General features: G+C 62.7%; 2 protein-coding genes across 3 annotated transcripts in view; one reads left to right on the forward strand and one right to left on the reverse strand.

Moving 5' to 3' along the window:
- Positions 1–14,413, reverse strand: Sgta (small glutamine rich tetratricopeptide repeat co-chaperone alpha). Of its 2 annotated transcripts, none has more exons than XM_015503619.2 (12): positions 14,276–14,413; positions 9,556–9,692; positions 8,294–8,400; positions 7,928–8,012; positions 6,633–6,732; positions 4,848–4,952; positions 4,034–4,220; positions 3,437–3,499; positions 2,256–2,293; positions 1,135–1,224; positions 845–967; positions 1–190 (listed from the first exon to the last, which is right to left on the reverse strand). In XM_015503619.2, the coding sequence occupies exons 2-11, from the start codon at positions 9,653–9,655 to the stop codon at positions 853–855; spliced, it is 990 nt and encodes a 329-aa protein (XP_015359105.1). In that variant the 5' UTR covers positions 9,656–9,692; positions 14,276–14,413; the 3' UTR covers positions 1–190; positions 845–852. The 2 variants fall into 2 exon arrangements, with proteins under 2 accessions (XP_015359105.1, XP_015359106.1); XM_015503620.2 differs by having other exon boundaries at positions 7–190; positions 4,082–4,220.
- The window catches only part of Thop1 (thimet oligopeptidase 1), a 24,075-nt gene continuing 21,337 nt past the window's right edge, over positions 12,265–15,002 (forward strand). The window contains exons 1-2 of the mRNA XM_048810777.1: positions 12,265–12,324; positions 14,258–14,403. Of these exons, the coding sequence (XP_048666734.1) occupies positions 12,265–12,324; positions 14,258–14,403 (206 nt within the window). The remainder of the gene's footprint in view (positions 12,325–14,257; positions 14,404–15,002) is intronic.

The raw sequence follows: 15,002 nt of genomic DNA on the forward strand, positions 1-15,002 counted from the left end.
GCTGGGGCCGGGGAGGCTTGGGACAGGACGGGACAGGACGGGACGGACAGACGGGGTGGGAGGAACAAAGTCTCTCAACGTGCAGGTCCAACTTCAGTTTCTTTCCCTCTCTTGGGCAGCCCGACGGGAAAAAGTGGCCAACCACATGGGGGCCGCAGCTGGCGGGCAGAGCAGGACGGCGCCGGGACAGCTGCGGGAAGGCAGACCAGGCCCGGCAGTCAGGCCGCAGCAGGAGGCCAGGCCCGTGTGCGTGGGCCAGGGCTCTGGGGCCATGGCGCTGGGCCAGCGCAGACAGAGGGGCTCAGGAAGCTGGAGGAAAAGCTCACTCCAATGGGGAGCAAGAGGTCAGCCTGAGCAAGGGCCTGGCGCCATCCCTGGCCCCAGAGGAGGAGGGGGGACAGGAAGCACCTGGGGGAAGTGGCCAGGCCCTAAACGGCTCAGCTCAGGTGTCCCTAAGGTCATCTGGTTAAGAAATCAACGTGTGTGTGTGTCAATGACATTGTGCAAGGTGGCGTCAGGGCAGAGGCCCGGGAGCCATGTCCACTGCGGACAGGCAGGTTGAGTGAGGGACCTTGGGATGCTAACTAAGCCAGCCAGGGCCGCTGGGGCCCACCTGGGACAGTGAGCCCACTGTAACAGCCACCAGCACCACACCTGCTCTCAGGAGTGACAACAAGCCCTGACATAGACATGGGCCATCCCGGTGGCCGCCGGGCGTCTACTGATCCCATGCTGGGGTAGGGCCAACGCTGGACAGGGTCCCGATGACCAGGGAAGCCTTGTCTGGCCTCGGAGCTCAGGGCAAACCCGGCTTTGGCAGGAGGACCTGCCTGCGGGGCCTCACCTGGCCGGTCACTCCTGCTGGTCGTCGTTGCTGGCACTGGGGGTCCGGCTGCGCATCTGACTCCTGAGCTGCTCGATCAGCTCCGGGTTCTGCTGCTGCATCTGCTGCGCGAACTGCTGGCCCCTGTGGGGACGGTGCAGCTTGGCGGGGGCCGGCCGCTGCTTCCAGCTCCTCCTTCCGGCCAGACTGGACCTGGGGCCTCTGCCTTCCGGGCCGGAGGACACCAGGTCCCTGGGCACCCAGGGACGTGCTATGTGCCCACCCGTGCCCCGTGGGGCAGCTCTACTCACGCCTGGATGAGGGTGGCCAGGTCGTTCTGCAAGGGGCTGGTGCCGGGAGTTCCCAGGGGGTTGTGGCTGCTGGAGATCATCCCGGACACACTGTGGAGAGCAGCAGGACTCAGCCAACGGCCAGACGGCCCTCCCCATGGGGCCCTGGTGTGTGGCCTGGGAGGTCCATCCTTCTCAGGCCGATTCTCTGCACCTGGCAGACCCCCAGGTCCCCAGCCCAGCCTCCCAGGACTGCCCCTTTCTGGCCTAAACCCAGTAGTGGTCTTAGCCAAGTGGCTGCCCCCAGGGACACTGCACGACATTTGGGGTGACCGTGACCAGCACTGGGGTGTCCTGGCAGGGAGAGGTGGAGCAGGGATGCTGCTCAGCAAGCTGCAGTGCCAGAGAGCCACCGGAGAGCCACCCGGAGAGCCACCCAGCCCTGCCGAGGACCCTGCTGTGGCTGAGAGCAAGCTTTGGTGAGGGAAGAAAGTGGCCTGGCAGTATGTGCTCGGCCAACCACTCTGGCGCGTACCAGGGACCCCGACCTTCACCCCCGGTTCACAGCAGCACCACCCCCTCGGGAGACGCAGAGCAGAAGCCAGGGGTCTGCTGGCAGAGGGGCAGCACAGCCTGACCCCGTATACCCAGAGCGTCCTCGGCCAGCAAGAGCACAGTGACAGCTGCAGCATGCATGGTCCCAAGGACCTGGTGCTCAGAGAGAGCCAGACACACAGGCCACAGCGTGTGACCCAGTGACAGGGGAGTCCAGAGATGGGATGTGGACTTGCAAGACTGGAAGGGATGGGGGACAGCTTGTGGGGAAGGGACTTCCTCTGGGGTCACAGAGTGTCCAGGAGTTACACTGTGGAAGCTGGCCCCCGACACTCTGAATACTTAACACCAAGGAACTGTTAAACTTCAACTAAGAAAGAAAATACTGTGAATTTTGATACAGGCCTTGCTAAGTTGCTGAGACTGGCCTTGAACTTGTGGTCCTCCTGCCTCAGCCTCCCTAATTACTGGGATTACAGGCGTGTGCCGCTGTACTTCGTTTTTCAAAATAATTAAAGTTTATGTCATATACACTGTGCCACAACAAAAGAAACCCATCACACAATGACACAAGGATTGTCACTTACAGCTGCTGAACTTGCGGGTTGTTCATGAGGTTTGACGCCTGAGGGGAAACACACAGGTTGGGAAGCCACTCTCCACCCCGAGTTCTCACCGTCCCCCCACCAGCGAGGGAAGCGCTAGCCACTGACCCTCGCTGCCAGCCCCACATTCCACCAACCTGGCCCTCCCCCTATGTCTGCTTGTCCCCTTGCTTGCGTGGCAGTGCCAGCTCTTCCCACTTGCACCCCGGGGGCCTTGAGACCTGGAGCCCTGCTGCTTCCTCGCGGGCAACAGGGCCTCGCCACACGGCCGCCTGCTCTCACCCGGCCAAGCCCCCGCCTCTGCCCCAGGGCGTGTCTGGGTGTGCCCGGGCACGGGACCCACTCAGCGTGCCCGAGCAGACTTCACGGCGCCTCCAGGTGGCGGCTCCCAGGCCGGCGCCTCCTTCTAATGGGCAGGAGGCAGGTGCCCTCCGCCTTCCCAGGTGCACGCGGCTCTGCCAGTGTGGGTGGGGTGGCTGCATGCCCACAAGGCCTGCCTCACAGAACCGCTGGCAGGCCATGACCTGCCACACCCACGAGGCCAGGACTCTGACCACTGTCCACTGCTGCCTGAGCCTTGCAAGGGCTAGCACAGCTGCCCTGCCCTCTGCTGCAGGGGAGGCACCCGGTGGTGCTGCTCCAGCCGCTGCCTGCTCTGGGGAGGGCATCCTCTGGCTGCCAGGACACTGATGGCCCCTCTTTTCATTTTTTTGGTGCTGGGCCTTGGACCCAGGGGGGCTTGACGCCTGAGCCACATCCCCATCCTCCTCCACAGCTTCCACCCGAGATGCCGCGTGCACCGTGGTGCCCAGTGTCCTCCCTAGCAGTGCGCCAGTCACCGCAGCCCAAGGCTGCAGGCCCTGTGCGTGGCAGAGGGGTGGGCACTCAGGGAACGTGGTGCAGTGTGGATGGCTGTGTAGGGTCCTGGCTACCACAGGCTACTAGGTCCACTACCACAGGCTAATGTCCCTTTCACAGTAGAAGCACTGGCATTGGAAAGTGGCACCTGGGACCCTGCATTATCTTCTCTGGACCCCAGGAGATGGACACGGCCAGACATTTCTATTGCACTCTCTACCACACGGGGGAGCTGGGGGTCACCTCCTGGACTCTGTGAGCCTGGCCCTGGGTGGGGGCTGTGGGCGGGGAGCCGGGGCTGTTACCATGCTCACGAAGCTTGGGTTGGTCAGCATGCTAGTGATGTCGAAGCTGCCCACACTTCCTGTCTGGAGACAAGAAAGCACTGGTTCGTGGTGGCCGGACACAGGACCATGGCCAGCAACCCTAGGGCCTGAGGGGTGAGAGCCCTGCGGGGCTCAGCGGCCCCTTAGCCTGAGTACCAAGGGGGGCCGCCTCCTGGCACAGACCGTGACCAGCACTCTGGGGAAAGCCTGCTAGGTGCCAGGCCTTTGACTTCCTGCGCTGTGGCACCCTGGGCTGGCGAGCCTGCAGGGGCAGCTCCCTGGGCTGACCACCTGCAGGGCCCACCCTGCCCAGAGAGGGCCTTTCAGGGGCACCCCCCTCGTGGGCTGCCAGCCTCACCACCCAGGCCACGGGTGCACGGGTGGCTGAATGAGCCAAAGCAGCCAGCCCGAGCCTGCCACCCAGCTGGGTCACAGCAGGGCCCTTGCCACCTGACCCAGGCAATGCTGCCCCAGGCAGCCCTGACCGGCACTCTGTTTCCCGGGTTTGGGGGTGTAAACTTCTTCCCTTGTGACAGTCTTTCCCGTGCCCGAGTCTCACACGTGAACACCACAAACCCCGGGTCGGCGAGGCCCCGGCCCACACCCCGCAGCCGCCCGGCTCACAGGACTCGGGGCCTCCTGCAGCTTCAGCTCCGCTATCTTGAGGTTGGACTTGTAGGTCTCGTTGTCGGGGTCCAGCTCCAGGGCCTTCCTGTAGTAGGCCACGGCCTCGGTGTGCTTGTTCAAGCTGGAGAGCGCCAGGCTGCGGGGGAAGGGTGCTGCTGAAGGGCCGGGCAGCCGCCAGGGTCCCGAGGTGCTGCCTGCCTGGGCTTGGTGGGGCACACCGCCTGCAGGGACTCCGGGGGTGTCTGAGCCCAGGCCCACCAGAAGGGCCCCTATGGCCACACACAGTGCTTCCTCCTGAGGTGCGGGGACGGGAGGACGTCACTCCAAATGTCATGGTCCCAAAGACCTGGGCTTGGCCTTCGTGCACGCTGCTGGCACACAGCTGCTGAAACGCTGGGACACCCTGAGTGTCAGTGCCCCGGGACACAGCGGAGTCTGGTGAGCCCCCAGGCAGCTTGGCAGGGGGCAGTTGACCACAACAGTCCAAAAAGAGGACAGGAACTCTGTGCCCCACACTGTGTGGACGGGGCTCCTGTGCTTGGCCCCTGAAGTCTGGCTACTCCTCTCTGCAGGCTGCCTGGCTGCCACCACGCCCGGCCCAGGCCCAGGGCAGGGCCCCGGGAGCCTGGACCCCCAGCCGCCTTCAGACGTGGGGGGCACGGCTGGTGCCTCAAGACGGGGTCGAGCCACCCCAGACAGACGTGTGGAGCTGAGCTGCTAGGCGGCTTGCCACAGCAGGGACCAGGACCCCGCAGCCACTCACCCCATGCGGCCATAGGCTTTGCTGTAGGCCGGGTCTATGCAGATGGCCCTCTCGCAGTCCTGCACGGCTCCTGTGTAGTTCCCCAGCTTGCTGTAGGCTGCGGCTCTGCGGGGACAAAGGCAGGCGGCTCCTGCAGGCAGCCCCGGGGCTAGCGGGTGGCGACAGGCCAGCCAGGATGCAGAGGGCCAGAACACCTGGGCACCGGCCTGTGGGCAGGGAGGGGCGCGGCCTGGAGCTGGCCCTGGCACATGGGGCCTCAGCACCAGATTCTGCCACCCAGGTTCTACCCACTCATGGGGACACCAGAGGCCAGTGTGCCCACAGGCGTGCTGAGGGAGGAGAGGGCAAGGCACCGACGCCACCCTGCCTGGCCGTGTCCCAGCTCTGCCTTCACTTCCTCGTCTGTCCCGGGGGCAAGAGAACCCGTTCCTCACCAGGTGGGAGGCCACCCAGGACCTGGCCAGAGACAGCTCCTGCCCGCCCTCTAGCAGCCAGCCTTCTATTTCGCCCCCCACATCCGGGGGGTGCACTGCAACCCCGAGTGCAGGCCCGGGGCCGAGGCTGCGTGCTGGGCCTCCGAGGAGCGCACCTGAGGCGAAGGGCACAGAGCCAGAGCTCCCCGCGCGGCACTGAGCGAGTGCTGTGCACTGTCCGCTCTGGAAAAGGCCAGCGGGCAGCAGAATCCTGTCACCTTGGCTTTCAGAGCCTAACCTGTGCAGGGGGAGGGGAGGGCCTGCAGCCACCTGGCCACCCTCACGCCCCAGCCCTGTGCCACTCCCTCCCTGGCTCCCTGCACGCTCTCAGTGAACCCGGGACTTCACTTGGCGACAGCACCTTGCTGAGCGGCACAGGCCGCTCTCGAACTCGCCAGGCTCCTGGCGCAGCCTCTTCGGGGCTCATTTCCGACAGAGGGAAGCGCTAGGGGAGGTGCTGGGGAGCAGGGGTGTGGCGGCCGAGGGGCTGCGGGGCCTCAGTACAGAGCCAGCACCCCACCTGAGAGGCTGGGGACAGTTCCCTCAGATCCTGGAACAGCTCCGACGCCACGAGGCATCCTGAGGAGGGGACCCAAGGCCAAGGGTGACGCGCACTTAACTCCCTGCCAATCGCTGTCGTGCCTGTATTCTGACTGTGTCTGGAATCCCCACCTGAGGTGTCCTGGGGCCGGGGTCCAGGCTGTGGGGCCTCAGAACTTCTGCGTGCTCTACTTGTCCTATCTCTGCCACTTTCCTGACAATCCAGAACTAGTCCAAAATAAAACGGTAAAAGAACAAATCCCAGGAAAGCAGCCAGGCCCGCGCAGGGGACTCGCGAGTGACGGACACACTCGGGCGCGGCCGCTCCACGGCCTGGCACCGGACTCTCCGTCCAGCTCCGCTCCTTCCCCAGCCAGGACGGGCTCTGCAAGACTGCGCCTTACACCGCGAGGCTCTGCCAGGGCAGCTGGCTCTTCCTCCCAAAACAGGCCAGGGTCAGGATGTAGCCGTGGCAGAGCAGGCGGTGGCACATACAGGACCCAGGGTCTGTCCCCAGCACCACATGAGACAGAAGTGGAGGCCAAACGCTGCCGCTCACCACCATCAGAAAGCCCACGGCAGACGCGTGACACGTTCTCCAAAGGCCAGCCTCCGCTCCCGGCATGGTGTGGGCAGTCGTACCCTCAACCACAGGTTAGGAGGCCACCTCCTGACCTCCCTCCTCCTGAGGCGCAGGTGGACAAGCCCATCTGCTGTGCCCGCGCTCCCTGGCCCCGCGCACTGAGCCTCCTGGTGCCCCGGCCCGTGGCACCTGTTGCAGAAGTAGACGGCGTTGGCAGGGTTGAGCTCAATGGCCTTCCCATAGAGACGCACGGCGGCCTCGAAGTTCTCCACCTTCATCTGCTCATTGCCTAAAAGGAAAGAAAGGTGTGTGCCCAGCGTGTCACAGCAGACCTGGGGACACGGGTGTGACCCTGGCTCGCCCGAGCTCCGATCACAGGGCAGGGTGCAACATTCAGGTCCCGCTCAGGAACTGCTGGAGTTACATGGGGTCCTCCAGGCACAAGCTTCCAGCTCTGCACGTGAGCGGCAGGAGGCCCAGGCCAGCGAGCAGAGCCATCCCCTGGTGTCCTCGGGAGACTGGATCTAGAACCCCCACGGACACCAAAATCACAGGTGTTCAAGCTCCTGGCATGAGATGGCACCTCCTCTGGTAGACGCCACAGCATCCCCAGGTGGCCCTATGAGCACTCTGGTAAGAGCGGCTAAGCCATGTCGTTCAGGACGGACAGTAAGGGGACACTTGTGGTGACCAGTGTGATGCCTGTTTTCTGAGTGTTACGATCTGGGGTTGGCTGACTCTGCAGATGGGGAGCCTGGTGGCACAGAGGGACAGCCACTTCTTGGACTCTCTGCTAACCTCACAGCACCGTGGCTGTCCTCTGAGGCCTGGTCCCTGTTCCAACAGGGAGGTGGGGCAGCAACCACCTGTGGCTGTGCCTGTCGTCCTGGATGATGGAGCTCAGTGGTTTTCCCTATATTCAGTGCATTGCGTGACCATCACCTCTATCCAGTCCAGAACATTCCATCACACACAAAAGAAAGACTGTCTCCACGAATAGTCCCCTGTCCCCTCCCAGTCCCCACATCCACGAAGCCCCTGCCTGCCTCTGACGTCTCCCGTCACTGGGTCACACACTGTGGACTGTCTGGCTTTCCCTGAGCATGAGCTGCAGCCATGTCACCTCGCTCCTGCCCTGGCCGAGGACACCCCATGGTGGATGGACTGTGCTGTGTGTCCCTTCATCCCGAGGGACACCTGTGGCTCCCCTGGCTGCCTGGCTGCTGTGCATGTGACTGCAGTGTCTGCCAGACGTGCTGCTTCGCTTCCCTGGAATCCACCCAAAGTAAATGGCCGGTCAGAGAAACTACCCCAGGCCCCGAGGAGAGCAGGCGCCTGCCTTCCACGATGGCTGTGCCATGCGACACTCGTGCTGGCTGTGCTCGAGAGGCTGCACTCTGTTACTACCCCCATGCATTCCCCTCGGGCCAGCTCGCTGACCACTGCCCTCCAGCGTCACCTCCTGACTGGCCACTGGCCCTCACCTTCGGTTTTGAGGCGCTCTGCCTCTGCCGAGTCCTCCTCGGAGGGCGGGGTCCGCTCAGGGCTCCTCAGGTCCTGTGGCATCTCCTGCCCGAGGAAGGTGCCCCAGTGTGCTCAGGCAGCCCTGCAGCCTCAGCCTGGCAGTCCCCGTGGGACGGCTCTGGACAACCCGCTCAGAGGCTCCTGGCCCTCTGCAGGGCCCTGGGGAGTGACTGGGGCCAGTAGCCCCTGTTCACAGGATGAGGATGGCCAGCGCCCCTGGGCCTGGGTTCCGACTCTGAGCTGGTGGGGGAGCAGTCAGCACCCCGAGACGTTCCCGCTGCTGCTGTCCTCATTTTGGGGTGAGGTGGGGGAAGCCCGGGGCTCACCTTGCCTGTGGCGGCTGCTTCAAATATTTCTGGCAGAGTCTGGGGAAGCGCCAGGCCACTGTCCTCCACCGACACCCCGAAGGCGGTCTCCAGGCACTGGATGGCAACTGCGGGGGAGGACGGGGTGTTCCTGGGAGGCCACCCAGCCCTGGGAGGGCAACGCCGGGGGGTTCTCAGGCCTAGGGGCTCACACGTCCTCTCCGGCCGTGTCTACTCACAAAGGCCCCCTCGCCCACCGCCCGGGCCCGCAGGCTCCTGACTGGGCTTCCTTTTGTTCTGATCCACCTCAAAGCCTGGACGCTTGGGGTGGACAATGTGCCCACACCTGCCAGCAGGAGAAGCAACGTGGGCTCAGGTGGCTGACCTCAGGGCTCTCTGTGGAGTCACAATGCTGAGGCCACCTGGTGGAGGGGTGGTGGGCCTGGTCTGGCCTGGAGGGCCATATGGGGGGAAGTGCCCAGGGGCACTGCGGGACTCCAGGGGAACCTGGCAAGGGTCAGCAGCTCAAGTTCTCTGCCCCCGCAGCAGGGAGCCCACTGCCGCCTGCCGCCTGGACCCAGGGGCTGACCCAGCTGGAGTGGAGGGAAGGAGGGCGCCTTCTCCTCCCCAGGTGGCATCCATGCTGTGGCGCCACCCACCCCGGGCAGGTCCCACAGCGCCCCTGGGCTCTTTCCTCCTAGGCCCCACTAAGCCCCACTGCCCCTCACCTGGAGGGTGTGTGCAGATGCCCACAGCTGCCCACCAGAGCCTCCTTCTGCCCTGAGAGCTTCAACAGAACTTCCACAGGAAGCAGACACAGGCAGAGGAGGCCTGGCAGAACACAGGCCACCAAGGCTGCCTCCCAGAGGCGTCCTCTCCCTCCCACACCTGGCACCAAGCAAGGGGAGCACGCTCAGCTCTCGCTGGGGACCAGTGGGCTGGGAACCTGGGGCAGGGACCCAAGGAGAATCCTTCTCCCACAAACGTGCACAGAAGGGCTGGGAACATTCTGGAACCACAGCTCAATGGATGATGACGGGGTGATGAAATGCTCCTGAAGGGGGCTTGGCCCACAGCCAAAAAATAGAGCTGGGCCAGCAGGTGGGCACTGGCCCTTGGATGGGCTCCTGCCCTTCTCTGGGCTGATTACTTACCTGAGAGCTGAGGAAAGGCCAGGTACCTAGGCCTGGCAGCGGGAGGCCGCCTTACACTCACCTGTCCACAGTTCAGTGGGGGCCGGGGTCCCCCCACCAGGGCAGGAGGTAGACAGGGGGCCTGCATACCTTCTAAGCTCTCCTGGGCATCCGAAGAGAGCCCCCCGTGCCGGAGCTGGTCATGCAGGAACTGGATGATGGCGTAGGCCAGGCGCTTCTTGTTATCCATCTTGAGACGGGAGGGGGAGACACCCGAGGTTCAGGATCTGTGGTGCACGCAGAGAGGGTGTGCTGAGTGGTGGGGACGGGGAACCTCCCCCCAGCCCCTCACACTCTGCTGCAAGCATCCAGACCTGCCGCGACTCACTGGGCCCTGCCCACTGCACTGTGAGGGCCACTTTGCGTGTTCTGGGCAGTCTCAATCTCATGGGGATAGAGGCAGGACCGCAGCATTATGCAGGTCACAGATGGGGACCCCAATTCACTGATCTGCCTCTGTACACAGAACGACCTGGTCCCAGGGTGGACGCGGGGCTGCCTAGCGGAGGCCAGAGCCGGTGCTCTGAGCATCTCCGTGCCTGGTCCACCTCTTCCAGGGCACACTGACTGCACACGTCAGTATCAGAATGTGGCTCTTGTCTAAGACACTCGTGCCCCACCCGGGTTCCAAGGACCGCCTTGCTCCTTGGCGCCTCTGCTCCCAGTGCTCATGGGGACTCTCGCCTTCCCCACACAGCTCTAGGGGGCCCAGAGGGTACGCCAGCCCTGCACCTGGAACTGCAGCTTACAGACGGGCTGTCCTGGTGCCTGGACCAACCTGGAGACTTTAGCCACAGTGGCCTCGGCAGTGCCAGCAGGAAGCCCCGCGAGGGCTGCCCCAGCCTCCTGTGGGGCAGGTGCCAGTAAAACCAGCCGGCCAGCCAAGAGGGCCAGGGCAGGGTCAGGCCTGCTGTGCAGCTGCCCGGGTGCCACCTAGGGGCACCAAACGTGTGGTAGGATAAGCAGCACCCAGTGGGCTGCTGTTCTGCCCTGGGAGCTCAGGCCAGCCACGCGCAGGAGACACAGACCGATTTCCAGGGTAGGGAGACGCTTCGCTGGAACTGTGGGCGCTGGGCTGGGGGCCCCCTGCTCGGTTCCCTACGGCTGCGTCAGGGTGACTGCTGCTCCGCTTTGAGCCCTGGTCCAGCTTCAAAGTGAAGGCACTGGCCCAGGCCCCGGGCCCAGTTCTCCTCTGAGCTGGAACGGCACCCAGAGTCTGGTGCCTGAGACCACTCGCACACACAGGTCAACTGCCAGGTGCCCTTATGGGCTGAGCTGTGTCCCCAAACTCCATAGGGTGAAGTCCTAATCCTCAAGACCCCAGAATGTGACTGTGCTGGAGACCAGGTCCTCACAGAGGTAATCAAGTTCAAATGAAGCCACCAGGTGGCCTGACCTGTGTTGGTGACCCTATAAACAGGGGTTTTCAGTTCTGACGGAGCCCTGCTGTCTCTGGTCCTTGCTACGCAGCCAAGGCCAACCAGGCACTGCTGGGGACGGGGAGCATGGTGAGCCCCGTGCTCTGGACTCACAACAGCAGGTCGGTCCTATTTTTAGGCAGCCGACTCAGGCAGAGGAGCCTGGTAACGTGCCCAGGGCCACTGTGCAGGGATGCACAGGTTATCAACGCAGAGGAAAGAGGCACCAGTCCACCTGCAAGGGGTGTCTGGCTGTGCGCCACCAGGGACCCAGGAGCCAGAAGCGGAAGCAGCTCTTCTTCTGCAGGGAAGTGCGTGTTGATCTCCTTTCATTTCAAGTGCCCAGGTGTCCAGTGGACCAAGACACAGGGTCGCACACACAAGGTGCCTGTGGGTGAAACTGGAGAGCGAGCCCAGAGGTAGCAAACCTGAGCACTTGCTCTGTGGCCTGTAAACCACACACTGTGCCTGTCAGCAAGTGGGGAGCCGCCTCCTGAGGAAACAGACTCCGCCACACACTGGGGACTGAGCCCAGGACGCTCTACCACTGCCACACCCCTAGGCTTTTTGGTAGGTTGCCCAGGCTGGCCTGGAACTGGAGGCCCTCCTGCCTCAGCCTCCTGAGTAGCTGGGATGACAGGTGTGGCCACCACACCCAGGGAATTTTTAACAAACTGAGATGGTTTGTGGATTCCCTACCCATCTCCTGTGCAGCGAACATGGTTGCATCTGTTTCCAGATGGTTTCATTCCTAGAATGGTGGCTCTCAATGGGTGATGATTCTGCCCCAGGGACCCAGGCCGATTCTGGGGACAACTGGTTGTTATGACTGGTGGTGCTCTGGCTTGGAGTGGGTGCAGGGCAGGGACATTGTTCAGCATCCTACAGTGTCCAGGATGCACACCCCGGAGGACAATTGGTTCCAGTGTCCACAGTGATGCCAGGGGCCTTGGACCAGAACACACAAGCCGGAGGAGCCAGGCACTTGAGGGCAGCTGTGGGCCCTTCCTGCCCCTCACCTACAACACAGACAGCCAACAGGCCTGGGACCAGAGATCAGATGCCTGAGGTGTGTTGGTCCCCCTAAGATGCGGCACAGCCTGTGACCCCTAGGAAATGAGGAGTGGGCCTCCTGACCCGTTGCCTTCCACGACTGAGTCATCCAGCCCCTGCTTCACTCAGCTGGCGGGGTGTGCACACCATGACCCCAGCACCACAGGAGGCTGGTGCAGGAGGGCCTCAAGGGCGAGGCCAGCCTCAGTAACTTAGCGAGGCCATAAGAAAGTTAGGGACACCCCATCTCAAAAAAAGAGGCTGGGGATATGCTCCGTGGCAAGAGCGCCCCGGGTTCAATCCCCAGAACTAAAACAAGACTCGGGTCATGTCAACAGCCTGGTGCCAGACGGCGTTTCACGGCGTGGTCAGTGTGGTGGAAGTGCCTGTGGGTCTGTTTCCGCTTCCAGGAAACCACACCTATGGACAAGTGTCACAAAGGGAGGAGAGAAGCCATGGCTACCTAAGCCACGGCGGCTCCAGGGCAAGCTGTCACTCTGGTGGGCTGGTCCTGTGCACTGCAGGTGTCCCCTGGGGGGCAGGATCACACCCCTGTTGAGACCCCCTGAGATGGGGGATTTCATGGACCAAGAGACCCAGTGTCCTTCAAGCATCTGCCCTGCTGAGGCCCTAGGTGCTGCCCACACTGAAATCCACACTGAGTCAGGAGGAGAGGAGGTCAGGCCCAGCAGCTGAGGTCCCTGGGCAGTGCTGTCCACCGCACACGAGTGCTCTCTGCATCTGTGGGAACAGGGAGTTGACTTTTTTTTCTCCCAAAAAATTAATCCAGCATCTCCCACTTGGCACCATGAACACTGGGGTTGGATCGTTCTGCTGGGTGGACATCCTGGGCACTACAGGGTGCTGAGCAGTGTCCCTGGCCTCCACTCACGCCAGGAGCGTCTCCTGCCATGACAGCCACACATGTCCCCAGACATTGACTCCTGGCCCTGGGTGAAGAACGGTCAAAGACACTAAGAAGAAAGACTCTAGGTCAGGACAGACAGACTTCCCTGGCCAAATGACTTCCAGACAGGAGCGCTGAGAACCTCCCTTGCAGAGCCCCCTAGACCTAGGGACTGTGGACAGGCGGCTGGGGCCGCGGACTCACAGGAGGTGCAGAGCCCTACACTGCAGGCCCAGCTGGGCCACGACCTGCTATGTCCCTCACCCTGCTGGAGTGGACACGACGTGGTCCCTAAATCTGACTTGAACCCCAACAAGGCTCTTCCCTACAGAGGGCCAGTCCAGTGTCCCAGGAGGATGGCCTGCACGCCCGCTGCCACGCACCCATCTCCTCTGAACAATCACGGCTTGTAGGGTTTTGGCTGTCGGACAAACTTCCCAAAGGAGGCCTGCTCGGCGGGAACAGTGAGGGCTTTATGAGCCCAGGACCGCTGCAGGGCCGGTCCACAGGCGCAGGAGGGAGGTGGGCGTCGCGGGCCAGGGGCAGGCCGGGGTCCCAGGGCCGACTCCTTTGGTGAGCTCCAGCCCCTTCAGTGGCCAGTGGCCACCTCCTGTTTTAGCTGAAACAACGTAACAGCACAGCCTCTGCGTGTCCACCTTCCTCCCAGGGTTAATCACTGAAGGAAGAAAACGGCCTGTCCTAAGGTGGCTTCCTACCTTGGAGCCCAGAGAGAAGCACCCGCTGCCATCCCGCCCCGCCCCACCCTGCAGGCTCCTGACAGTGGGGTGCTCTGCTCCTGCGCCCACCCTGGTACTCTGGGGTTCTGACTGGGTCCCATGCACTCCCAGGGTCAGAGCCTGTTCTCTTCTGAAATGCCACTAGGACGTCACTGTGCATGTAAAAACCCTCATGAGGATGTCCATGAGGCCCTTTGCCACCGGGTGTCACCTGACGTGGGGGTGGGGTCCACACATCCTCCAGGGCTGGCTCGCCTTTCCACCCACACACTCAGGAAGAAACCTCACTTCCTGCCATCCTGGGTCCTGTTCCTACCCTGGGCCTCCTGTTCCTCACACCTGCTTCCCCCACACCAGGCGGTGAGTCCCTGGACCATCTCCCCGGGCCCCAGTGCTTGGCAGTGTCTGATCCGGACCGATGAGAAGTCACCAGCAGACTCAAGCCCTGGGCCTGACTTCCCTGGGGAAGTGGCCTCTCTTTGGCACTTGGTTTCCTCCTAGTGAAGAATGAAAGCTGTCTTGCTGCCTACCCACAGTTCCTCCTACGCCCTCGCTGCCAAAGTCTCGGCAAGAACGTGCAGTGGTGTAGACGGCGAGGGAGGAGCGTAGGGCGCAGCCTCNGCTCCCGAGCCCCGGGAACTGCCAGCCACTGACGTCCAGGCCCACCCGGCTCACAGCGGGGGGCCCCCACTCACCTACGAGACAACCGAGCCCCGACCCACCGACGGCTGCGCCTGCGCACAGCGGCGCCGCTCCGGCCCCGCCCCCGGGCGCGGCGCACGCGCAGGAGAACCCTGCTCCGTTTTGTTTTCATTTTGCGCAGGTGCGTCCGTGGCCGAGGCGGGTGTGGAAGGAAGTGACGCAATATGGAGGCGGGAGCAAGCTGGTCGTTAGGGCAACTGACCTCTGCGACCTAATGGAGGCCGGAAATTAGGGCTGTCAGCCCGCCGGAGCTGGGGCGGAGCGGTGCATGGTGGGACGGCGGCGGACCCTGCTGGCTGTGCGAGAGAAATTTGTGGTGCCGCCGAGTTTAGGCACTGGCATCCGGAGTGTCATGGGCTATCAGTGGTCACTGTCGTCTTCTGTTTGTTCATTTATTCATCCACCCATCACCCGGTTCACCCACAAGTGCATTCTTTCATTCGTTTAATCTCTGCGAATTAAAGGAAAAAAATGGTGTGATGTGGTGTGATGTCATTGTGCTTGGGGAGCTAAGCTGCCTTGGAAGGTGAGGATGACCTCTTCTTTATGTTTGTATTGAAAGATGGGAAAAGCCCCAAGCACAGGGAACAGTGAAATGAAGACGGATGTAGGGTTAAGTTTAGTGTTCTCAAGAGATTACCACCGTTGGTATTAAAGTTGCCAATGTTCTCCCAATTCCTAATTCTTCTTCTTCTTCTTTTTTTTTTTTTTTTTTTTTTT

This window comes from Marmota marmota, unplaced genomic scaffold (genome assembly GCF_001458135.2).
Source record: "Marmota marmota marmota unplaced genomic scaffold, marMar, whole genome shotgun sequence".
In the NCBI taxonomy this organism is placed as follows: Eukaryota; Metazoa; Chordata; class Mammalia; order Rodentia; family Sciuridae; genus Marmota; species Marmota marmota.

Coding starts and splice junctions, on each gene's coding strand:
- Sgta (XM_015503619.2), bottom strand. CDS start 9,655: ATGGATAACAAGAAGCGCCTGGCCTACGCCATCATCCAGTTCCTGCAT. Junction 4,221..4,847: donor AAAGCCTATGGCCGCATGGG/GTGAGTGGCTGC, acceptor CTTCCCCCGCAG/CCTGGCGCTCTCCAGCTTGA. Junction 3,500..4,033: donor CGGGGCCTCGCCGACCCGGG/GTTTGTGGTGTT, acceptor TCTTGTCTCCAG/ACAGGAAGTGTGGGCAGCTT.